The sequence below is a fragment of the Gracilinanus agilis genome, chromosome 1 (assembly GCF_016433145.1).
Source record: "Gracilinanus agilis isolate LMUSP501 chromosome 1, AgileGrace, whole genome shotgun sequence".
NCBI lineage: Eukaryota > Metazoa > Chordata > Mammalia > Didelphimorphia > Didelphidae > Gracilinanus > Gracilinanus agilis.
In genome coordinates, this window is record NC_058130.1 from 396422423 (window position 1) to 396448891 (window position 26469).

Sequence of the window (26469 nt, forward strand, 5' to 3'; positions counted from 1 at the left end):
AGTAGAACACTTGCACCTTGGAAATAAGCAAATGCTACCAACAGTATTTGATTTATTGTTTTGTTGATTGACAAGACTTAAAACATGATGGGACAAAATGTTAATAATGTAGATTAAACTTCTTTGTTGTGCATGCATTTTTTGAGAATGGGTATTTTATAAAATACTACAGGTAAGAGATTAGTTATATCACATTAGAGAGTTTTTAAATATCTGAAATTGAAATTTAGAATGCCTCTAGTCCAACCTTTATCCAAGTAGTCAATAGAATCTCTCATAATAGTTATCTAGATGCCATTTGAAAACTTTCAGTGACACAGAAACTCATTACTTCATAAGGCAGTCTATTTGAGGGGGTGTTATGTATATTATTAAAGAAATTCTTTTGGGAAATTTTAATTATGACTTAACTATACGAAAGGATACTCATCCTTCGAAAATTTGGGAGTTAGGATAAGCCTGATACAAACTCTCATGACTCTGCTGGATTTATCCTGTTCTCCACTTAGCAGGGTAGGCATATCCATTGTGTGAAGTGAATGCTTATAGATGTGGTACTATAGTTATATTTGAAAGCTTTCATTGTGTTGTCATATTCTATACATTAATTCATTGCAATCTTAAAGGGCAAAAATGGGGAACATTGATGAGATTGTGTTTGAATATCAGAAAGGGATAAAGAACTATTCTAAATAATTTTACACTTGGTCAAAGGCAACATATAGACCATGATTTAAAAAATGTTCCACTATGTTCCTGTGAATACTTTGTTTGATAATGTGATGATGCCATCAAGTTTTTAGGTTAATACTGTAAAGAGATGGACAAGCTACTTATTTCAGTACTACTATGTGCTTATCAGGATTCCTCAAATCTTGGCCTAGCAGGTTAACAAAATAAAAAAGACTGCTTTTGAATGGTTTAGACTAAAATTATCATGAAATGTAGATTATATACAATTTTAAAGTCAGGAAATAATACTAAGAGATTGAGAAATAGATGCATTATCATTTTTCTCCAATATCTAAGCTTATCTCTAGTCAGATATTTTCAAAGGAAGCTCTAGCCTTGAAAATAGCCAGAATATGAATTTTAATTTGTCTTTGTTCAATGATAAAGAATCAGAGCAGAAGGGAAAGGAAAACCAAGGCATGCCTGAGCCAAGCTACTAATTTTTCTTGGTGGGTGCTGAAGCTTATAAACTTATTAGCAAGGCTACATTAGCTCACAAAATCTCTCATTTTTCCCTTAATGTTTGAAGCAAATATCATCTTAGCATCCAGAGAAAAAATTAGGCAATAACCACTAAACTGTGGTTTCTTTCTAAATAACATACCTATTGTAGTTTATCATTTACTATTTGATGAGAGTAATTCCCCCACCCCTTTCTATAGGTGATATTTGTTATTTCTCAAGTCTAATGTAATTGAAATTATTTAAAGAATGCTGAAGTTTCCTTGGGCATTACCTAGGCTAGGGTGGCTATAAGTGGGAGTTTACCATTTGGCCATTGTAGCCCTAAATGCATCAAGTATTGCTCAAGGGAAGTGAGGAGGAAGGTTTTAGAAATCTACCAAATTTATCAGAAAAAGGTAAAACCAGTATTACTATGTTATGTAGTCCTCTCTATGTCAAAGTGGGTACTGTAAGTCTAAACATAAAAGTCAGAAATTCTAAATTTTAGATAGGATGGTGCTATAAAAATAAAAGCATGAACATTTTCAGGCAAAAGCTTATATGTAACTTCCAGGTTTGAACACATTCCTTCCAAAATTAGTCTATAGGATCATTGTTGCTTTACTCTATTAAAAATAAATATCCAAACCAAACTAGAAAGCTGATGGTGAGAATTGCCAGCAACATTACTTTCCACTACTTATTGGATGTAGATTCAATTAACACTACAGATACTTAAGTATAAATATAATCTCTTCAACAATCCTGCAAGCATCAAGAAAAATTCAACAATGGAAGAAAAAAAATACTTGGTTGATACGACATAATATTAATTAGAACTTCACCTTGTATTTTGCACTTGCAGAAAAGCTGGTTCTCCATCGGACAGTGTAAAAGCGAACCTCAGTTGTTTTTTGATTCTTAGGAACAGAGTTATCTGCCCAGCTGACCCTCACGGCATCATGGGTGAGTGCAACAGCCTGAACACCTACTGGTGGGAGCATGGGGGTGGAGATATCTGGGACTGAGGTAGGGAAATCATCAGGTAAAGGATAAAAATCAGCTTCCAATGGGTCAATGGGATCTGGGTTAAAAACCCACCAAATGAAACAAACAAATACATAAATAAATAAAATAGTTTTAAAAGAAATATTGGTGATAACATGTCACAATGAGTTAAATGCATGGCAATAATGATGAAGGAGAACATGGGAAGAACAGAAAACATGTCATTAATTCAATCAGAAAACACATTAGATATAATAATGCTACTTCATAATAAGTGAATATTTCCCAAAATTGGCTCCAATTTTCTTCATGCATTTTGAATACAAAGCTACAAATTATATTAAAAAGTTATTGTCTTCTCATGTATATATTAATATATTTTTAAAATAGTAGAAAACTGATTTCTGAATATAACTACAGTTTAAAATTAAAAGACAAAAGATATTTTGAAATTTGTGATCCATTTATTCATATGGGAAGACATTTTTCATCTTAGGACTCTAATTCCCTTCTCTTACTTTCTTCTATTCCAGATCCCTTTCAAATTATTTCCCTATTATGCTTTTGTTATTGCTCATCTTATATTTGTATGCATATTTGGGAATCATGAAACAAAAAGAGTAAAAAAAGGAGTGATCTGAATTTCACAATGACAGGTCTGCTACAGTGACAGTGATTCACATTCCTGACTGATTTGTGGTTTGGTTTATCCCAGAAGAATCATTTTTTCCTGAAAGTGTCAACACAATCCAGTCATATGCTTGTCAAAAATGTTGTCTTCTGGTAGTAACTACAGTGGCTCATCTTAGTCAGTGATCTACAGAGATAGTGTCAATGACTCAATTTCAATTTTCCCAACATTATTGTAGTACAATAGGCTAAGACATTTAAGAAAATCCAAGAGTTTATTTTTATCATGTACATTCAAAAACTTTATCTCTGGAGGAGCCATAGAGCTAGAATCTATACCTTATAGACTACAAGCATTTGGAAAATGCAACACTTTACTCAAGGATAACTGATTTTGTCTAATGATGGAATGCCATGAAAATTCTTCTGAAATTCTCTTATTACATTTTAGACTGAGCAAATTAGATTTATAACTGCTCATTTGTGACCATAGTAATAATTACATTTTCACATACATCAGATGGAGAATGGAAAAGGGAAAAAAGGACTTTAAATAGCATTCTAATTCTTATTTATAAATGAGATATGACATTATGGGCCTTAGCTATGGGCAGGATATTTGAAAGAATCAACTAGAATTTAGTACATTTGTTGATATTTCCTCACAACATTTATGTTTTTTTAAACGTCATGACAACGCAAACTCTTGTTGATTTTTGATGATTGCTTCACTTTGTCCAGACTATTTCATATGTCTTCCCACTTCATCACACTGTTTTCCACTGAATTATTTAGTAGTTTACTGAGCTCTAGTCTTTGGAAAAGGAAAAAAAATAGAAAAAGAAAAGAAAGGGAAAGAAAAATGTGTTTAAAATTTAATGACAGAGCCAGGGCTCTTCAAATTTCCTTTGATGTCTCTTTCATTATGGCCTCCTTTAAACCCAAATGGATTTATGAAATGATTGGGAGAAATTGAAGACAGTGATGTCTCACTAAGGTCTTGGATATCAGGTGGATATCTGTCAAGTTAATGTAGCAGATGAAGATTTTTTTAAATTTAATTTTTGGTATCTATTCTAAACCAGAGTAGATATTGTCTCACTTTATGCTTTTAAATGCTCAGTTAAGTTTTTTCAGGCTATTTTTACAGACAGCACAAATAAAGCAGACATAGACCTTTTGGCTTGGAATCAGAGTTCATTTTTCTCCCTTTTCTATGTAGACAAGTAACTAGTTTTTCAAATTTAGTTGTGTTAGCAAGTGTATTAGTTGGAAAATACTGAAGGGGCCAGGAGCTATCCAAAAATAAAAGATTAGAAACCTTCTAGTAGCAAAAATATTATATCTTGAAACCAACTATTTCAGAATCACCTATTGGACATGATTTGACTATTTAGTTTCTGAAAATAGGTGGTTGATTGCTATATTTTTTTTAAATCACCTTTCTTGGTGTTTCTATATGGACAGCTGTGATTTTAGAATTTCTTCCCTAGAATAAAAGATATCTGGCTTCACTAGATTTTATTGTCCTCAGACATAAACTTGTTATTCATTTGACACTTCCTCTAGAGATACACTTGCATACAGATCTTGCTAATTTGTTTTTCACTCAGGCCTGTCAGGTCAGAGACTATTAAGGAAGCACAATTAAAGGACTTTCTACCGATGCTGAACAGTTTTCCTGTGAGTGCTGTTTTGATTTTCCGGTGGCCACAGCAAGGAGGTAGCTGATGTCAGAACAGATAAATTAGAGAGTTCTAAAGTAGGGAATTTTGTGCTAAAAATTGAAACAAACCCAATTCTGGATTGGTATGTCAATAGGCTCCCTATAATTTAACAGATCTCTAAGGTAGAAACCAGGTTTAAAGAAAATAATAGTAATTATCCCCATTTCAGCAACAACAATAAAAACAAAACCTCTCCCACATCCTGACTGTATTTCAATGGAGATTTGGTGGAAAATATAAAATTAAAAAACTCAGTTGATCTGGTGGAAATTTCAAAGGACATGGACCTATTGCAATGTACTTAGGGAGTGATTATGACTTCTCCCACTCCTGTTTACCAAGGAAAATGAATATTTACAGAAGCAGTCTTCTCCTTAACTCTACCTAGATGTATTTCCTTGCCTGTATGTATTTTGTGTTTTGTTTTGTCTTTATGTTAATCATATACCAAGACTGCTCACAGAAATATTTCAGAAAAGTCATATATGTTTTTTATATGGCTACTTATTTGACATTAATTTGATGTACTTATTCTCTAAAATTCACCCTATCTATCTTTTTATTTGTCCACTTGTTCCCAGTGACCCATACATTGTTTGCTAGGAAGTTCCTGACGATGAGCATGAATTTCAAGGAAAAAAATCAAATCGTGTCACCTTTCAGGGAAAAATATCAAATGAATATTATTTTTATGTCCATCTCCCTTGAAAGCCATTGCTGCCTTCTCCTTATTTTTCTTTCACTGACTTTCTACATTTACTCCTCTTTCCAAACTCTGAAATTTTTTTTGCCTCCTTGTCCAATTAAGATTAGAAATACAGAAGGATAAATATATTTGATGAGCCATAGGCATCTTTGGAACTATGTGTGAAGAAGGATAGAGGCTACAACTGAATTAATGAGAAAGCATGAGACAAGGAAAAGCATGAATGGTAAAAGAAGTTGAATGGCTCATACTGAGCTGTTTTCAGTTTAGCTGGAGTTCTGTACTATTGTCAACAAATAACTACTGTCATTGGAATCTCGATTTTTTTTTTTTACATCAACTTTTATTGCTTAATATTCATAATTTGCTAGTAGTTGTAGAGAATAAGTCATATGACAGATGTTGGTGTGCTAATCCAATGAACAGAGCTATTGAGAAAAAGAAAAAGCTTATCACAAGTCAAACATCTCAGTATCCATGTCTTAGAATTTTATTTCTACAGCTCTTTACTTAGAAAGAAAATATTTTATGAGGAAAAATGTATAGACTTCTCTCTCAGTTATCTTTGTTAATGAGTCAGAAAGAAAACTATAGAAATGAAATCCTGGGTAGTCAAAAAATATCATTGTATGAATTGAGAGCCAGGCCTAGAGATGGGAGGTCCTAGGTTCAAATTTGACCTCAGACACTTCCCAGCTGTGTGACCCTGGGCAAGTCACTTGACTCCCATTGCTTACCCTTACTACTCTTCTGCCTTGGAGTCAATATACTCCAAGACAGAAGGTAAGGGTTAAATATATATATGATTGTAGATACTGATTTCAGATTTGGGTTCCAAGCAACTACCTCAGTTGTCAAAAAAAAATTACATTCTTCACTTTATTTGGAAATGAAATGTTATCAAAGAGATTTCAAGACACAGAAACCATTTATCCAAAATATCTGGCTCAACACAGTCTCATAAATATGTAATTCAAAACCACTAGTAGAACTAAGTTCAATCCTTGGATATTTTCAAAATTATCTGTCACATCTGATTTTAAATAATACTCAGGGTCAGCCCTTAAATAATTTGTACCACAAGGAAAAATTCTTTAGGGTTCCTGAAATAGATCTACTTTCTATGTATTTTTCCCTATCTTTCTTCCCTTAATTCCTTTCCCTAGAGGTGTTCCAGATTCTAGAGATTCTCTTTGAATAAAAACTGCTTTAAAATTTTTGATTGTCATTAGGTCAATGACTGATGACAAAAAAAAAAAAAAGTATTATCTATCCCAATGGGATTTACATTTCAATAGGAATCAAAAGTCTTAATTAAGCTAAAGAGATAGCTAAGAGCTTAGAATATCAAAGAACCAGAAATTTTGGTCCAAGAAGAGACTTTGTTTAGCATCCTGAAATAACACTGTATAGATATCTGCCAACTCTGTGTAGTTCAAGACTTTTTCTAAGTCTTGTTTACTAGTAGGTCACACTGTTGTGATTAAAAATGACTTCTTTATCCTTCCCTTTCCCATTTTTAATACTTTCTCCTTTTTATGTTACTTGTAGGTATAGAATAGTAAGTAGCATTTATAAAGGCTGAAGTCTAATCCTAATAAGGATGGAAAAATTAGATTTTATTGTTCTAGAAAAGAATCAATATATCTGCATGATATTCTGACTCAAATGGCTCTAAGGGAAGCAACCTAGTAGGCATATGACCATGTGAATGACCTCCTAGGCAGATTCTAGGATCCAACCTTCAAAGGACAGGGACTGGTCTTTTTATGAGGATTCTCTTGACTCAGAGATAAATGAGTAAAAATATAGCCCCCAAATCTAGTAGCTGCTTGGTGAAGGACTAAATAACTGTTCCTAAATATTTATGAGTAGTCCAAATGGAATAATGCTTCTTTCTATTTAATCTAACTGTTTCAACTTTTTAAAAGAGTAAAACAGTTCTAGTAATCCCTTTCAACTAAAACAAAATGAGCTACACTACAATGAATTTTAAATTAGATGGATATAACATTACAATCAAAAGAACAGCGTTTTTATGTGTAAAAAATAACAGGCTTTGATGACTCAATACAATTCACATCTACTGACTGATCTGCAACAAGGACATCGATAGCTTCAACTCACCTGTCATAGATCTGGTGGTGGCACTTTCATAGAGAGGAACTCCCTCTCCCGCATTGTTAAAGGCTTTTAGGGAGATTACATAATGGGAACTTGGCTCTGCAGATGAAATAACAACAAAATGCAGGCAGCGTGTTAGTCAGGTTCCAAAATAACCAGGGTGAGCTTTTTCCCCAAACAAATATAGTATAAGGTAGTCGAAAAATGATTTTTTTTCAAGGAATAAGTGAATTATTGTCAAAGCTGTCAGACCTATTTTGCTCACCTACAGGGCTCCATCAGGGCTGTTAGCTCTCTGTTCTTTCATTACTTGAGGCAGATGAAAAGAGAATTGGAATGGGATTTGGAAGACCGAGGCTCATGTCTGACTATGTATACACACATACATATATATAAAGATATATTATAATATTATAAATACATAAATAAATGTAAATATTTAGAATATAATATATAATAAGCATGTACATAACCCCAGGGTTATTGTATAATATATAATAAATATATACACATGTACATATATGTATCTATAATTATATAATGGATATACATATAAGTAGGTATATACAATTAAAATCATATATACCCACAGGTAAACATATCTGAGTATATACATATTTATGCATATGTGTATAAATGTATATGCATATATACATGTTTGTAGGTCAGGAAATAACTTGTTTTGATTTATAATTGAAGTTTTCTAAATTCAGTCCAATCTGCTCTATTCAGTTTCAGTTCCTTCTCATTGCACATTAGCAGCAATGCCTATCTAAGATAGATGGATTTTTATAGATTAATCCAATGGGCCATAATCAGGACAACAGGTAGTTTTTATCCATTTAGTTTTTCTTGTACGGATTTTTAATTTGCTTTCTTTTGAGTAGTTATGAATGCCACTGATGAGATGAGACTATGGGATTGTTGTAACCAGAAAAAGATTCAGCTTCAGAGAAGTGTCTGGAGGATTTTGTCACCTATTGAAAATCTTTCTTTCCTTTGTACTTTAATATCAGAGCCTCCAGAAGAGTGGTGTGGCACTTTTGGTGAGCATCCATCTGTTTTACGCCTAGTTTGATATTTCTTGCTGTGAGATCATTTCACGTTAAGTCTGTGGTTCTATCACAAGGATAATTAATGTCTTAAAATACTTTGTGGCATTTTGTACCACTAAGTTGAATGTGATTTTAAAAAATTATGACCAGCAAAATTATAAACACCATAGGATCTTGCAACCTTGCTTTTTAGTCTACTGAGAAACTGTGATAATGTGATCTCTTACTGAAGATCATCTACAAAAGCCTTTGTGTTTCCCATAATGCATTTTATATGTATTCAAGCACAGCATAGATACATGAAAAGTGAATCAAAATGAAGTATATACATATAAATATATAATATTGAAATAAACTAGAAATTGAAATGTAATCACAAGTTATTACTTCATATAACTACACATATATTTGTGGGTAGGTTTATGAGTTAATAATTAGTGATTCCTTTTCAATCCTCTCAGCCATTTTATTTTCACAGTAATATATAAGTCCAAGATTTTTTTCCAAGTATTCAATGTCCTGCTATTTTACAGATTTTGACAATCAATTGCTCAGCGCTTTCTAAATTATATCACAGTTGGCACTTGTTTGTTTTGTCTTTATATATGATGTAGTTACTTTTTATATCTGCCTTATATTTCATGGAATTTCTACTTGTGGTAGTATCCAAATATCATGGTTCTATTGTCAACAATGTTGTAAACAATTTGCCATAGAAATGCTTCATATGTTACATTTTTCAACTGTTGTCCTCCTAGTTTCCCCTAGGAATATTCTTAGATTAATATGGTTCAGTGGCTTTATGCCAATTTTTATGTAGACTCATCCTTTCTATTCTTCCTTCTTTTATAAGGCTACTTGGAATCTTTCATCCTCTTCCTTTTTAACATGTTGAAATTATGTTTACATCTCAAGTAAGTGTTTTCCTTAGAAAAGAGATCAAATGTTTTCTGGCTAAAATGATTTCTGGATTCTTTCAGCTGTCTAATCATGGAAACTACTTTGCGTTAGTTACAATGCTACAGGAATTAGTGATAGCTTCTGGATTCTTTTTCTTTAACTGTTTCCCATTTTTCAATAACAATAGCTTGGTTGAATAGGTCAGGTTGGAGTTTTGTCCACTCAAGAAGTTTTTTTTTTTTTTTTTTTCTCATCTTTTATCCCTATTTCCAGTCTTGCGTTAATTTTGACCTTTGCTCTAACTAGTTGGCAAGTAGTTCTGGCATGTCTTCCATAGGAATGATATTTTTTTTTCTCTAATAAGAGGAAGCAAATTTCACTTTCTTTATGGTTGGTGTTCACCACGTTTTAAGAACAGTATTCATAATGGTCACATATAAGGTTTATGAGTAGTCTACATGTCTCTGTGTTTTCATTTCTTGATTTTGAACCATATGTTCCTATTTTAGTGATTTTTGCCCTGTGCAACCTAGTGCCAATTTTTATACTGAAGTCAAAGAGCATCAGGTTATACATTGCCTTGCATGTCAGGTTCTTCACTGAATTCCTTATCCTTTTAATCCCCTGAAACAGCTAAATGGAAAGAAGTTCACAAGTTCTTGAAAAGGCAAATATATAAAATTGACTGAGTTGGCTTCATCATGATCCCAGAAGCAAAGCAGCATCTTTCATAAAATATTTTGTCATCTCACCTTGAAGTGCTGATGATTAGCATGAATAAAAGAACTACAGCACCTCACTATCTTTAGTGGTTAACTAATCGGTGACTAGGCTCTCCATACTTACCTAGCATTTTATATTCTTGTCTTATATTAAACACATGAAGTACTCTTTATTATTCATTTTTTCTTGGATATGAAGAAACTGAGATGAAGTGATTTGCTCTTAGTGGGCTCCAAAAATTTTATAGTATAAAGGATCTAGAGCTGAAAGGGATTTTTATAACTTTTCAGCTCAGGCCCTCAGGGAGTGCTGAGGTAAGAGCAAGAAGCATATTTGAGTTTGGAACTCTCAGACTCTGGCTCCAAATCCGAGTTAGGTTTTTTGATTCAGACATTTAGCTCTCCTTGTTTCCAACTTAAAGACACCAGTGATACTTGAATGGTTACAGGTGATATTTTACAACCTGTCAAGTGGGTCAATGCAATAGCCAACCCCTCAATTTACACTTTCCTGGCAAAAACATTACTGAAGTAGCTCTCTAAGCATGCATTAATGGCTTTTCAGCCTTGTAGAGTCAGTGTTATTTACTTGTTTTTAAAAAGCCTTAACTGGTGCATTCTTATTTCACAGTATTTGAGTTTCTGTCTGAGGCCAAATTAACACAAGTTATGCAGTTCCCTTTTAGCTGTTATCTAGCTCCAAGGAGCATACATCATTTTCCTAATCTCCCCAGACAATTTATATACAAGTAATTGTCATTTCACTCCTTTGAATATTGCTAATATTGAGTACCTATCAACTCCTGAATTATATGACTAATACTAGGTTCCTTCTTTAGCTTCAAGTCTAGCCCTGGTTTATATTACTTTATCACAGAGCCAGAGCATTTATAATTTACTATTGAGCTAACGAAATATACTAATCAGGAAGAACTACAAATTCAGAACCATTGGGCGGCTATTGCAGTTATCCTGGAAATGTGAGACTGGGAACTAATACTAAACTATGATTTAGTTGATTTTAATACTGCAGGAAATAAACAAGCACAAGACCAAAGTATACCAGAAGTATAGGCTAAGGTCCATGCAATTTGTCTCACTTCTCTTACATATAGATTTTTTATTTGTACCTATTTCTCAATCCCACAAGTAGTCACAGCAGATAGAATGCTGATCCAGAAGTCAAGAGGACTCATTTCCCCAAGTTTAAGACATTCACTAGCTGTGTGGCTCTGGGCAAGTCACTTAGCCCTGTTTGCCCAAGTTTCCTCATCTGTCAAATGATCCGAAAAAGGAAATGGCAAACCATTCCAGTATTTTTGCCAAGAAAATTAAACCATTCCAGTATTTTTGCCAAGAAAATTCCAAAAGGAGTCATGGCAACTTAGATATTACTAAAGTGACTGAACAAAATTTTCTCAAACCCAGCTCATTACCTTCTTTGTGACTTATTCTTGCTTCTATTGCCAACTTTCAGACTGAATGTAGATTATTAAAGGAGCAAATGGGACCCTTTCCCACTATATCTTGACCATTACCTTAGTTATATTTCAAGTCTCTCAGAGCTAAAATTAGCTTCACTATGAATAAATATGCTTGGCAGGAGGTTATAGTAGTTTCATAAGTTTGGACATGAGATTAGGGCACCCAAAGACCAATAATAATGGTTAATTGGTACAGTAGTGTTGTTGGGCAAAGGGGCAAAACAATGATTTATGCTAATCATTCCTTTTCTTAAAACTCTTCAATAATTCTCTATTATCTATCAAAAAAAGGTTTGTCCTTACTCTGATATTCATGTCTATTCAGAACATTACACCACCCAACCTTCCAATCTAATTTTATACCAGTGAACTCATTCACTATATCGCAAACCATATTCTTTGCTAATTTTTATATATATACTTTGAAATTTTCTCATTTATATGTTTGCTTATGCTGCTCTCTATTCTTGGAAAGCACCTTCACCTTCTCCTTTTGAGATATTGTTACCTTTTTTTTTTAAAATCCCAATAAAATAACCCTTTCTCCAGAAAGCCTGCTCAAATCCTTGCCCTCCCACAGTCAATAATTACATTTTTATCTTTTGAACCACCCATAGTGCTTTATAAGGAACTTTTTTTTAGCGCATACCATATATTATTTTTTATTCACATCATCTCTTTATAGGTCATTTCCCTATACTAGACTATAAGCTCTTTGAGGACAGAGACCAAGTTCAATCTCAATTTTGAATCACCTCAAGCATCTAGTGCAGTGCTCAGTTCACAGTTACGGTTTAGGAAATTCTTATTGAACTCTAGTTTTTCCTATTCATTAGGAGCCTGTAATTCAGGAGAACAACACAAGAGGGCAATATGTCTCTATTTTCTTGCACATGCTCAGAACTCTTTAAACTTTATAGATCACTAATTCACAAAGCACTAGTCATAGAATTGCTCCCTCAGTGGAAGCATCAAATGAATTAAGCACCTTTCATATTATCAAAATGGATGCCCCAAATGTATTAATCATTAATTGTGGTCAGACTTCATACTTCTGAATACATTTAATAGCAATTATGGGAATTATGGGTCTTTCCCTCCCAAGTGACTTTTTTTTGGGGGGGAAGGGTATACAAACCCAGTGCTTCTGAAAAAGACTTTCTAGCAATAATCACTTAATTTACTTTAATTGCCTCAGGCTGAAGATATTTGGAGTTTGCTAATATTTCTAGAGGAAATTCAAGAATTATGGAAATACAGAATGTTGTCACACTTGTTTGATAAATCTGAATCTATTGATGTGCCAGTCAATTTGATAGAGAAGAATTAGCTCTAGTCTTGAGAGTGAAAAGTTATGGGTTTGAGTTTCACTTTCACTACTTATTAACTGTGTAACCTCCATGAACCTCAATTTTCTTATCAGTAAAATGGCCATAATGATGATTACTCCACTTATCCATTAGAATGGTCATGAGAACAGTGCTTTTGTAAACTCTAAATGGAAACTATTATTATAATCTTGTGGCTGCTCAATTTGGCTTTAAAAAAGAAGGCTGGCAGTTGGCACAGAAAGATGCCTGTAAGCTATTCTTCATCTCCTATTGCCAAGACAAAACAAATCAAAATTAATGCAAACTTTTTGATTTTTGAAGCTTTGGGAAATTGGGATAGACACATATCAGAAGCTCTGAGAACTGCCTTACTACAGATATAACTAAGACATTTATCACTCCAGAAGGTTTTTGTACTGGCTTACCTATAGGTAATAGATAAATGAATTTAGTCTTGGGAGTGAAGGAAGAGGTCTGTGGGGGCCTCTTCCAATGTTTATTCCACATGGAGAGTCTTTACTTCATGAGGGAAAGTATTTGGAAGAATAAGATTATTTTAATTAATACTGAGTGTGAATTAAGTGCCAATGACAGGCACCAGATTAACACAGTGTATACTCATTTATTCATCACAGATTATATATTTCATGCAGACAGGGATCTTCCAAGCCAAGCCCTCGTCAAGGTTCAGTTCTCATGCTCATGTTGCTTTTGTCCTTTCTATGAACACTGCCAAGAAGTCAATTAGAGAAAAATAAGTAGTTATCAGCACCCTTAATGTGGACATCTGCCCATCACAACAAACCAGGCTGACTGGGAACTACTGAGTGTAGGTCACTGTTTAGTAGTCAGGTACTCTATTGTACTGGTAATTCCTGGCCTTCAATTTACTTGAATATTTAAAATTCAGTTTAGTCTGTTATTACTAAGTATAACTGATTCTATAGATTCCTCAGCATAAGATATTCCTTACAGTGTATACAGTCAATAAAAACCTTTGAAAAATATAAGAACTTTGACCAATGCAATAAGCAAACATGGTTCTAGAGAGCAGATGAATTAGAACACTTACTGAAAAATAGGTAGTACAGAACAAAACAGTACATTTGTGGTCATGGTTCATGTGGGTATTTATTTTACTTGACCATATAGATTTATTTAAAGGTTATCTCTACCCTGCTACTCCATAGAAAATACATTCTTGTTAAGTGAAAAAATAAATTATATCTAATTTTACGAACATTTATTTGCAATTTTCAATTTTTAACTAGGTGATGAAGATATAAAGACAAAGGGGAGAGAACAGTCCCTGTCAATAAGGCAAGCATTTTCTAATGGGTGAGAAAAAATATATATATATACTCAGATAATTATATATAAATGGAACTAGCAGGTGATTAGGAGGGATGTGGCTCAATGAGAAAACACTATTGGTCTGAGCCTTGAAGAAATTTGAGGTTTCTACTTGGAACATCATGCGGTAATATATTTAGAACTGGAAGAGGGCCATCTAAGTCCAAACTTGTGATTTTTCACATTAAAAAAACTGCTGCCCAATGAGGTCAAGTAAATTTTCCTGTGGTATTGGTATTTTCAAAGGTAGAATTTGAACTCTAGACTTCTGAGTGCAGAGTCATTGCTAATTCTACCCATACTACACTGAAGTGAAATGTCAACTTCATCTTTCCCATAAGTCTTGGAAGTCTGAGAAATTCTACATATACCAGAGTATCCATGTAATTTTGGACCACTGGTATGAATGGTGGTCAAAAGAAGATGTGTCCTTAAGCTCCATCCAGAGAATAGGCTATGGAAAGATGAAGAGCCTAGGGAACAACAAATAGCCATTTTGGCTGAAATGTAACCTAGGAAGAATAATATTGAAAGTGAAATAATCTGGAAAAATAGGATGGAATAGTCTTTTAAAGTTTTTTAAAGTGAAATCAACAGTCCTTAGCAAAACATTGGATGTGGGAGGAAGTAGGAAATAGTGAGGGGTTAAGGAGGACTCCTAGTTTGCAAGCATGAGGACCTAGAGGGACTGTCTTGTCCTCTAGGGAAAAAAGCAAGATTGGGACAAGTCAAGGTTTTGGGGAAAGACAATGACTTCTATTTTGGACATATTGAGTTTAAGATTTCCACTGCACAACCAGAATAAATGTATTAAAGATAGCTGGAAATGGGAGATTAGCTGGAAATGGGAGATTAGAGGTCACTAGAGAGATTGGGGCAGGATAGGTAGAGATCAGATGGGAAAGGATCTCTTGAATAAGTAGAGAAGTTGTGCTTGGTAAAGAATAAGGTCATTTCATCATGTGAGACAGGGATGAAGGAAGAGAATAGCAGAAGGCACTTGAGGGATAGAAGATAAGGATGAGGAGAGAAGATGGAGATCACATCAAGTGGCCACATTTTTTTTTCTATAAAATATTAGGCAACATTCTCAGATGAGAGAGTAAGTGATGGAGAAGAAGCGATGAATAGGTTTGGTAGAACCTTCGTGGGGAGTGAGTGAGACAGTGAGTTGATAGGGGGGGGGGGTATAAGAGTAAGATTGCCTAAAAGTAGTAAGCGCCCATTTGAGATAAAATAAGAAAATTTTACTTCCCTTTGTTCAACAGCACCTATGAAAGTATGAAGGTGACTAATGGTGGGAGAATCTAGTTCTGAGGCTTGGGTGGGTGTAATTAACAATGTGTTAAAGGACCTAATGATTCAATAGAGGGGGACAGTGTCAGGTTGAATTTGATTCACCACAGAGTGAAAACGGGGAGAAGAGGAGAGAGTGGCTAGGGCAAGAGGATGTCTCCTGGGAAAGAATTCAGGGGTCATGGGATTAGAGGTCACAGTGTGGATGGAGAGTCAAAAGAGAAACTGGAATTCAAGTTTTTTCCAACTCCACTGTTGGCTTGTCATCAATGTTATTATGCTCCATCCTTTTGTTAGAACATCAGATAAGCAATCTCTTAAGGCCAGAGACTGTGGTCATTTTCATCTTTTTATCTCCAGAATCTACCACTATTCTGGGCATATAGCTAGTAATAATCAATCATCTAGCAGTTAAGTGCCTACTATGTGCCAGGCACTGTTGGAATAAGAAGTATGACAAATTTAATTTATTTTTATTTAGCCTGCAGACTATAGATTAATACTTTATGTCAAGGAATTCAATTTAGGAGTGTATCAAAACATGCTGATTTAATTTATTACATTAATATCAAATGCTTCTGGGAAGTAAGTTGAACCACGAATTTTTAAAGGGCTATTTAAATTTACTTGTAAAGCCAAGTTTGTTGTCATTAGTATAGGATAATAATGACATCAATAATAGTGCCTGATATTAATATAATCCTTTATGGTACACAAAACACTTTACACATCTTATCTCATTTGATCCTAACAAGCTGATAAGGTTGAGAGAGAGGAAGAGGATCAGGAATAATAAGGAATAAACACTAGGTTTAAATTTCGAAGAGTACAAAGGAAAGTTAAATGGGTTTTTATTATAAGGAGAAGTCCACTCTGTAGATATGTTTGTTTTGTTTTTTTAGTGCTATCAGGGGAAAGAGGAAGATGAAAGCAGGGATAAGACTATTGCTTTAGGAAGATGGAACCATGATAATTAATAACAAAAGAATCAGAGCTTTTAATATCTTTATTTTCTCTTTCAACAAGAAAGACTTTATAACTGAAAGGGATTTAGTAGTGACTTATTCAAAACTCCTCATTTTGTAAATGAGGAAACTAAGGTTCAGAAACGGAATATAACAATCACAGGATTACATGATTAAAAGGTGGCAGGATTAGGATTCAGACTTAAGTCTTCTGACTTAAAATACAACACTTATTCTGCTAAAACCCAATGGTCACCTCTCTGATTCAATACAATGTAAATTCTAATGAGCAAGGAGTTACCTAGCTGCCTTTAATGAATTCAAGTTTAGAATCTGAAGTAGACTATTGTAATATGGAAAAGCAATATGCAGTATGCTTTTCCATATTACACTCTACTCCAAGTTATATAATGCACTTGCATAATTGATGACAGAGCTGCTATTAGAAATGTTTGAGACATTCTGGAAAATGGGAAGAGGGTCATAGGTTTGGAAAAGAGAAAATACTATCTAGCTTAAAAAAAAAGGAAGTAGAAAAGAATTTACAAACAGGACAAGTTCTGTGGATTTTATCCTGGCAAAATTCTAGAATATATTCTTAAAAAGCAGATCAATAAGTAGCAAGAAAAGGAAGCAGTGACAACAAAGGATAAAAGAGTCAATTGTTACAAAAAGAGAGGCAACCTGATTTGGTAGAGGGAGTTTCCTCTCATTGGAATTCACTATAATAGTTCTATTCTGTTCCCTAGGTAGAAACCGTTATGCTAGTCAATGGTGGAGATAAATCAAGATTATTTCATTCTGCTTCTCATCTAGTGAGATAGCACCTGCAAATAAATATTCAACACTAGGCAATAGGAGTAATAGAGAGTAGGATAGAAGAACATAAAAGAAATGGTAAATTTTATGAGGGGCTGGAGAAAGAAAACAACAACAACAACTAATTGGGACCAGCCAGTGAAGAAAATTCAAAGGTGATGTGATTAAGAGAATGGAGGAGTGGAAAGTAGTCAGTATGTTCAAGAAACAGTGTGTCTAAAGTATGATATAGAGTGAAATAATATGGAAAAAATGCAGAGAAACAGAAGTGTCATGTTGTGGAGGGTATTGAATATTAGATGAAGGGGCATTCACTTTTTTTAGGGAGGCAACAGAGAAACATTGAAGGATTTTTTTAGCACATGAAAGATGATAATATTTGGTCATATGGGAAATTCTCAAAGGATTTATTATTCCTTAGTCACCCAAAAAGAGGAAGCAGTTTAGAGGCAAGTGAGTCCTTGAAAGAATCTCCAGCTACAGACTCAAGGAAGGGCTCTAAATAACCAGGAATTGTGAATTTTCCCTTTGTTGAATCATGTTCTCTACATGTGTGCCTCATCATCATCTTCCCTTCAGTTTAAGTTCACTCTTCCCCTAGACTCTATGAATCTGTGAGAGAGTTTGCTCCAGGATTCTATTGGGAAACTATTTTTTACCAACTGTTCTTAGTATACCACCTTTTCAATGCCACTTTAAAAAGTTTTTTAAAAGCTATTTTGATATATTATTGCAGAGGTTGACTTGATAAGACTTAGTAACTGGATGTGGTGGAGTAAGGGAGTTAGAAAAGTCAAAAAGAAACTAAGGAAGTTTAGCACATCCGACATAGAATCAACTCTTTTGTTATTCAGTCATTTCCCATTCAGTCCTACTCTTTGTGACTCTTTTTCTTGGTAAAGCTATTAGAGGAATTTGCCCTTTCCTTCTATAGCTCTTTTTATAGAGGAAAAAGAATGGAGGCAATCTGGATGAAATGACTTGTCCAGGGTTATACAGCTATTAAGTTTCTAAATTTGGATTTGAAATCAAGAAGAGGAATCCTTCTGATTCCAGGTCACCTAAAACTGCCTGAATCAGCTAACTTTAAAACAAAACTTAAGAATCGATAGAGATTTCACAGCACATGTATAGCATTATTAGAGCTCTTGTATAACACTATCCTTTTAGAGATAAGGAAATTGAATCTGCATGATTATAAGAATTGCTCAATATCATTTGACTTAGTGGTGAAGACAGCATCTGAACCTAGGCATCTAAATCCTGCCTGCAAGTGGTCTTTCCATAATACCACCCAGTCTTTTATAGTACAAAGTACACCAGCATTAAATACTTGATCTACTCCAAGAAGTGAAAAGGACAGGAATGGTTTTCCTCATTTTGCAAATAGAGAAGCAATTATATTCAAAGCTTTCTCAAGGTGCCTTATTCCAGCTAGAGGTGCTTATTTCATCCTTCCTAAGTAAGTGATCAGAATTGTGTTAGTTAGTGGTGTCAGGTCTCCAACTGCAGTTCTTTGGATTTTAATTTGGGGGCACTTTTTCACTCAACTACTTCACTCAGTGGAAAGGCACAACTCTTTTCGAAGGATGTAAAGGGTCATAAAGCAAAATATACTAGGTCTCTTCTTAAATACACAGCCAATACTTAGAGCCAGGAATATGTGTCTGTTTCACTCAGTGAGGTATTCTTTGGCTAATAGCCCCAAGTCTGAGAAATGACTAAGTAAATGCTTAGATTAGGAAACACTGCACACTGATTAAAAATGGAGCACTTAATGAAATGATTTCTCAGCAAAGATTTGCTTTTGGAAAATAACAAGATGCACCGTTACATGTAACTAAACACATAGGTTTATTCATCCTTGTTCTCCTTTTCTAAAAATTATCTAAGTACAATAAGATGAATATAAAAACACTGAAAGATCATTCAAGCTCTCCATTCATAAAAAAATCACTGAGGTTATATCTGTATGACAACAAACACCTACTCAAATTAGTCATTTGAGCAAACAATTTATCAATTAATTAGGTTCAACATTTAGTTAAGCTACTGTTTTGTCTCTGTCCTGGACCAAAGGAAAAGTTAATTAAAGGTTTGAAATGGGACTGAGGAAGGAAGGGAAAAAAGGACTACTGCACATGCTCATATATCCTTTTCTTATATGTGCTATGTCTGCCTTGGACTTTGGAGATGGAGAAGAGGATTGAACAAAGTTGAAGAGTGCTGAAAAAGGAAGAATTATGATAAAGGATAAAATTAGAGGAAATGAAGTAGATAGGAAAAGGAAAGGGTCAGTAAAGGGACAGGAATAGAAAATGAGGGAAAATGGAAGAACCCTTTTAGAGGATCTCTGCTCCTAACCCCTTCAAAATTAGGAAATGGAATTTAGGCCAACACAAGAAGAGCTAGCACTCATTTGTCTCATACTCCTAAATTCAAGTACTGCTATTCAATTTTACTTTTAATTCAGTTGTGTCATAAAAATATAGTTCTTTTCTTCCTTCTCCTCTCATTGTCCTTCTTTTTCTTCTCTTCCTCTATCTCCTTAATTCCATTGGTATCCCTTAAATAGGGGAAGTCTGCAAACATAAAATAATTTAAAATGATCACCCCCTAAACATGTATGGGGAGTATGTATTGACCTTTATTAAATCAAGGTAAAATTTTTTAAGTAGATATTTTGAATTTTTTATTACTCCTAAAATTCTATTATTATGTGACCTAATGATCATTGCTTAATCTACAGATATTTTTTCTTTTGAATGCTATTTCATATGTTCATTAAGCCTTGGAGTATATCTTTGTCACAAATAAGTCAGATACTACTAAAAATTTGTACAGAGATTTTCCTTCTTGGCAATGAAGTGATTCCGTGGAGAGAGCACTGGGCCTGGCATCAGGATGACTCATTTTTCTGAGTTCAAATCTAGCCTCATATATTAGCTGCCTGATTCTGGGCAAGTCACATAACCCTGTTTGCTTCAGTTATCTGTAAAATGTGAAGGATACGGCAAACCATGTATGTATCTGCCAAGAAAACCTCAAAATGGAATCAAGAAGATTTAGGCATTACTAACTCTTCATTACTAACTGAAGAACAACAAAATTTCCTTTCTACTGCAACAAGAGAGCTTCATTCATGATAAAAACCTGTTAATTTTTTTCATTCCCGAGCACACATTTGTCATATAATAATAAAAAGAACAATACTCATTTTTTTCTAATTCATATAAATTTTTATCAAGATACAGAGATTCCTTTCTAATTTCACATAATCTCTCTGTAGTAGTTCAAGGTGAAAGACCTTAAAGATTTTACTAGCCTAAGACTTTCTTATGCAAGACTTCTTGAAACTTTTGCTTTTTAATACATGTGCTTAAATAATCTGGGGAATCATATTGTTATAAGGAAAATATCTTGCTAACAAAAGTAAAAGACAAAAGAATTAGTGGTAATTCTGAGCTGGATATAATAGTGAACTCATTTTCAAAACCAAATGTTAATAAAACATGAAGAAATGAAATGAAGATAATTAAGCAGGAATAAAAACCTTGCAAAAATAACCACTGATGACGAATGACAAGAGGGATATTGTGTTGTGGGCTATTTGATCATAAACAAATAATCATGGGAGCTGTAAGATTAAAATTAATATCCAGTAACTCTAAGTATTATATTTTATAAGATTTATTAATAATCACTTGAAGTAAAAGAAATAAAATGAACAAAAGTAAAAACCTGAGTAAAGAAAAGTTTTCTCAGCCACATTCCTGGTCACACACAAACTTTATCTCCAAAAAGTAAGGCTATAATGTCAGAATGAAAGTGGGATTCTGGGATTCAGAGTCCTGGGGTTCAGATTCTAATTATATAGAGCTTACCACATAAGTTATCAAGGGAAGTGGATATTTTTGTTGTTATTGCTGTACTCAGTCTATATTTATTTGAAGGGGGGAGGAAATGGGTCCCATATTAAATGGATTTAAAAATCAACTTTGCTAAGAATTACCCATCTGGCAAGATTGATATCAACATTTACTAGGCCTTTGGAAAAAAATAGGTAGGGATAAAAATCTGTAAGCATCTGGAGGACAATAAAATCATAAGCAATGAGGAGTTTTGGGTCAGTGAAAAACACCCAATTAAAACATTACTGGATAAAGCAAGAGCCTGGAAATGTTACATATATCTATTTTAATAGAGTCTTTTACTTTTATACATGATTGCCATAAATTGTCTTGGATTGCAATTTAGAAAACTCATCGAAAGACTGTAAACAAAGGATAGTGAAAAACAATAATAAATGTTTTTGAAGAAAGATAAACAGGAATAGGTCACATATTATTTTAGTAACTCCATCAAAGAAAGATAATAGTCAAAGAGTAAGAGAAAATCTTCTGGTAGGGAGGTCCATGAGCCTAATATTAGTCTAACCATCATACAATAATACTTTAAAAATTTTTATTTATCAAGGAGAAGCAAGGTGGTTGGGACCAAATGTTTGAAGATAACAGCCAGGTAGAATTACCTGAATTAGCATGAACATTTCTTAATCAAGCAATCATTAGGCAATAACTAAATGCCTTCTACTATGTTTGCCAGAGGTAACTATACAGCTCTATGGATAGAGCACCAGGCTGTAAGTCAGGAAGACTTGAGTTCAAATCTAGAGTCAGACACTTAATAGCTATGTAAATCTAAGCAAGTTACTTAAACTTCGTTTGCCTCAGTTCTTCATTTATAAAATGAGCTGGAGAAGAAAATGAAAAACAAAATAAAACAAAACAGTATCTTTTCCAAGAAAACCCCAGATATAGTATGGTCTCTCAGAGTTTGACATATTCACATGCACAAGATCTCCAGAAATCCTGACATGGTCAAAAGATGCCAGTCATCTATAAGCAATGAAAGTTATTGTGAGAGAAATGTGTGCTTCAAATTCCCTGTTCCTATCTGTCTGCCTATAGAAGCAGCAATTCCTACTAGGTAGGCTTGGATTGAAGAAGACTGGATTTGAATACCATCTGAGATATTTAGTAGGTCTGAGACCTTTGTCAAGTCATGTGTGATCTCTGAGCTTCAGTTACATCATATGTAATGGAGACAATAATAGCACTGACCTCAAAGAACTATTTTTAACATTCCAATAATATGAATTTAAAATCTTGTGCAAACCTAAATCACTAGATGTGAGAAGCTAGAGTTATTATTGTCTATATTTTAGATTGGACATCTTTTTGTGTTAATATTCTATTTATTTGTTGCTTTATTCCAATAGACTATAATTCCTTGAGAGGAGGAACTGTTTTGTTTCTTTTTTCCTTCAATATTTTTCCAAATTTAATGTAAAAATAATTTTAGCATTTATTTTCCAACATTTTGACTCTCTCATTACCCCTCCCTTTTTTCTCCCTTCCTGAGATGGTAAGCAATTTGGTACTGGTTATGTCTATGCTATCATGCAAATAATATTTCTATATTCATCATTTTATGGAAGAAGATATATTAAAAATGAAGAAAATAATGTATTCAGACTCTTGGATCATTGTGTCTCTGAAAATAGCTAAGTTATTCATAGTTGTTCATCGTATATTATTGCTGTTACTATATGCAATGTTCTCCTTGTTCTGTTCACTTCACTCTGCATCCATTCATGTAGGTCTTTTTAGGTTTTTCTGAAATCCTCCTGGTTACTTTTTTATATCACAATAATATTCCATTACAATTATATACCACAACTTGAGGTATTCCCCCAATTTCTAATTCTCTGCTACCACAAAAAGAGCTGCTATAAATATTCCTATATTTATAGTAATAGGTTTTTTTGGATCACTTGGGGATACAGACCTAATAGTTGTATTGCTGGATCAAAGGACATTAACAATTAAAAACCCCTTTGGATACAGTTCCAAATTGCTCTCCAGAATAGTTAGATCAGTTCATAGATTCACCAACAGTGCATTGGTGTCCCCATTTCCCACATCCCTTCCTAAACTTATAATTTCCCTTTTCAGTCATATAAATTATTCTGCTAGGTGTGAGGTATTAATTCAGAGTTGTTTTAATTTGCATTTCTCTAATCAATAGTGATTTGGATTGTTTTTTCCATATGACTAGATAGTTTTGATGTCTTCCTCTGAAAACTGATTTTTTTCATATCCTTTGACCATATTTCAATTGGAGAATGGCTTGTATTCTTATAAATTTGACTCAGTTCTTTATATATTTGAGAAATGAGGCCTTTTTCAGAGACATTTGTTGCAAATTTTCTCTCCACTAGGTTCTTGATTGCATTGGTTTTGTTTGTGCAAAACCCTTTTTAACTTAAGGTAATCAAAAATTATTCTTTTTATCCTTATAATGCTCCCTGCCTCTCATTTGGTCAAAGTTCTTCCCTTATCCCCATATATGACAGACAAACTCTTCCATTCTCCTCTAATTTACTTATGGTAGTACCCTTAATGTAATGTTTTTACCATATCTTGGCATACTGTATGAGATGTTTATCAGTACCTTGTTTCTGCCATACTGTTTTCCAGTGTTCTCAGTATTTTTTTTTATCAATTAGTGAATTGCTATCAGGAATGCTTGTGGGTTTATCAAATAATAGGTTACTATTGTCTTTTTTCTACTCTGTATCATATTTATATCTATATGTAAATATATATTTTATATCTACATCTATACATCTATATCTATATATAGTTAAACTAATCTATTTCACTGATCCACTACTCTTATTTCCTAACCAGTACTGTATTATTTTGATGATTAACACTATAGAGTACATTGAGATCTGGTATGACTGGGCCACCTTTCTCTCACATCTTTTTCATGAATTTCCTTGATATTCATGACCTTTGATTTTCTAGATCAGTGGCCTTTTTTGGCCTACTGTCCCCTTTACAGAAAAAAATATTACTTAGCCCCCTGGAAATGAATTTTTAAAAATTTTAATAGCAATTAATAGGAAAGATAAATGCACCTGTGGCCATCACTGCCTTTCTGGATTGCTGCAGCATCCACCAGGGGGCAGTAGTGCCGACTTTGGGAATCACTGCTCTAGATGATTTATGGTGGGTTTTTTCTAGTTCTATGAAATTTTGTTAGTTTGATTGGTATGCACTGAATCAGTAAATACATTTATGCAGGACTGTAATTTTTATTATATTGGCTTAGCTTGCCCATGAGCAATTAAAGTTTTTCCAAATGTCTATTTGTATGAACTGTAATTGTGTTCATATAGTTCTTTCATTTGTCTTGGAAGGTAGACTTCCAGGTATTTTATTGGTCAGTAGTTATATTAAATGGGCTCTCCCTATCTTCCTCTGCTGGATGTTGTTGGTAATAAATGTATAGAAATGCTGATGATTTATGTCAGTTTATTTTACATTCGAACAATTTTGTTTTTGAATTGTTATTGTGATTTTGAATTGTTATCCCAGATACATGATACTTTCTCCCTTCTTTTGCATCTGCTCATTGACAGCACTGAAAATGAATTGAGCTCAATTACCAAAATATTTTGCAGAAACAAGGAATTCTAAAAATGTTTCTGAGAAAGGGTGATAATGTTTTTAATTGTGCGTAAGTGAACTAGGAGGATAATGTTATATGCATATTTGGACTAATAACCACTTCCAGGTGTGTCAAATATAAAAATTTCTCAGAAGCCACCAAGATTAGAGAAGAGGGATTTCAAAAATGTGATCTATTGTATGAATCCCCAAAGCATTGTCTTTTGTTTTACTTGAATTCTATTGTACTGATTATTGCTTGAATAATCTTCCTACTGCAAAGAGTTTGTGTTATCAGAACTTATTGTAGTGATGTGTGGGATTTGAACTAAAGTGACCATAGAGATAAATTAGGAAGGACAAACAATGAGACATGAAACTTAAAAGTCACCATTTGGACATAAATAGGAAGCCAGAAAAAAATCATTTATTTTTTGAAATCTGACAATTACGTCCATTGCACAATCCAAGAAGTCACTAACTCTGTTTCTTAGAACATTTAAAATTAGGAGTTACTGAAAGTTATTGAAATTATTATTCCTCGGAAGGGAAGAATTTTTGAAGAACATTATATTCTTAACATTATTCAATTCATACTACCTCAGAAATTATAGAAATAGTACTTTTAAAAATCAAAACTTTCAATGAATCATAAAGATTTATGAATTACCTTAATTCTTAATTTACAGATGGAAAATCTGACATTGCCCAAAAGGAAATTAACTTGCCCAAAGTCACATAACTGCTATAATTGGAATCTGAGAAATCCCTCCTCCAGAGTCCAATGTTAAAGTTTTGAGTTTTTCCCCCCACTAAATCAAACTCCTTCTCCATTCTGGGATCCCTCCCCATTTGAGAGTGTTACCTTTAAATGGTATTACCTGTGTTGAGGTCATAGACATACTAGAATATTTGTAATATGAATACATTCTATAATAGAGCAAACCATCTGTCTTGGCATAGCTCTTCTGTAAAACAGAATATAAAATCTGTAATGACTTCAGCTTTGTCAGCAAAATAACATGTTTTTTCTTTTGTGGTACATGAAAGATACTGATGTCAGTCTCATAAATTCATGAGCAATCATCCACTGTTCTCCATCAGCCTTTTTGGTATCAGAGAAGTCAGTAGTTGGCTGATTTTAAAATGAATAATTCTAACAAGAATGTTCATTTTCAATGTGAAGCATCATTTGCTTATGATCATAAATAGTGAGGTTACTACCTGATGTTTTTAACAAATGTTCAATACTAGGACACTCACACATTCTCATTCTCATCTTTTACATAGAAGACATAATGATTCCTGAGCTTATCCACCTTAAAAGGTGTCAGACTTGATAATGACCTAACTGGGCTCCTGTCCATGAAATTCTGTATTAGTCCTTATTCATGAAATAATTTTTCTCCTTTTTTCTTGTCTTTCCCACCTCTTTAAAATAGCTTTGGGGAAAATTTTGATAATTGAATTTATGTAATGTAAGATGAAAATCTGAATCAACATTATATTCAGTTCTCACCAAGATGAATGCTCCAACTAATGAGGCTAGTCACCATCCATCCAGGATTGTCTATCCAATGTGACTTTTGCTCATGACTTGGCATAAGATCTGGTTCTTCACCCAGGGAGCAAGATATTTTCCTTGCTTTATCT

General features: G+C 33.7%; 1 protein-coding gene across 1 annotated transcript in view; it reads right to left on the bottom strand.

Moving 5' to 3' along the window:
* Window positions 1-26469, bottom strand: part of DCC (DCC netrin 1 receptor) — a 941371-nt gene that overhangs the window by 168839 nt on the left and 746063 nt on the right. Inside the window, 2 exon segments of the mRNA XM_044681552.1 lie at window positions 2022-2260; window positions 7375-7470. Of these exon segments, the coding sequence (XP_044537487.1) occupies window positions 2022-2260; window positions 7375-7470 (335 nt within the window).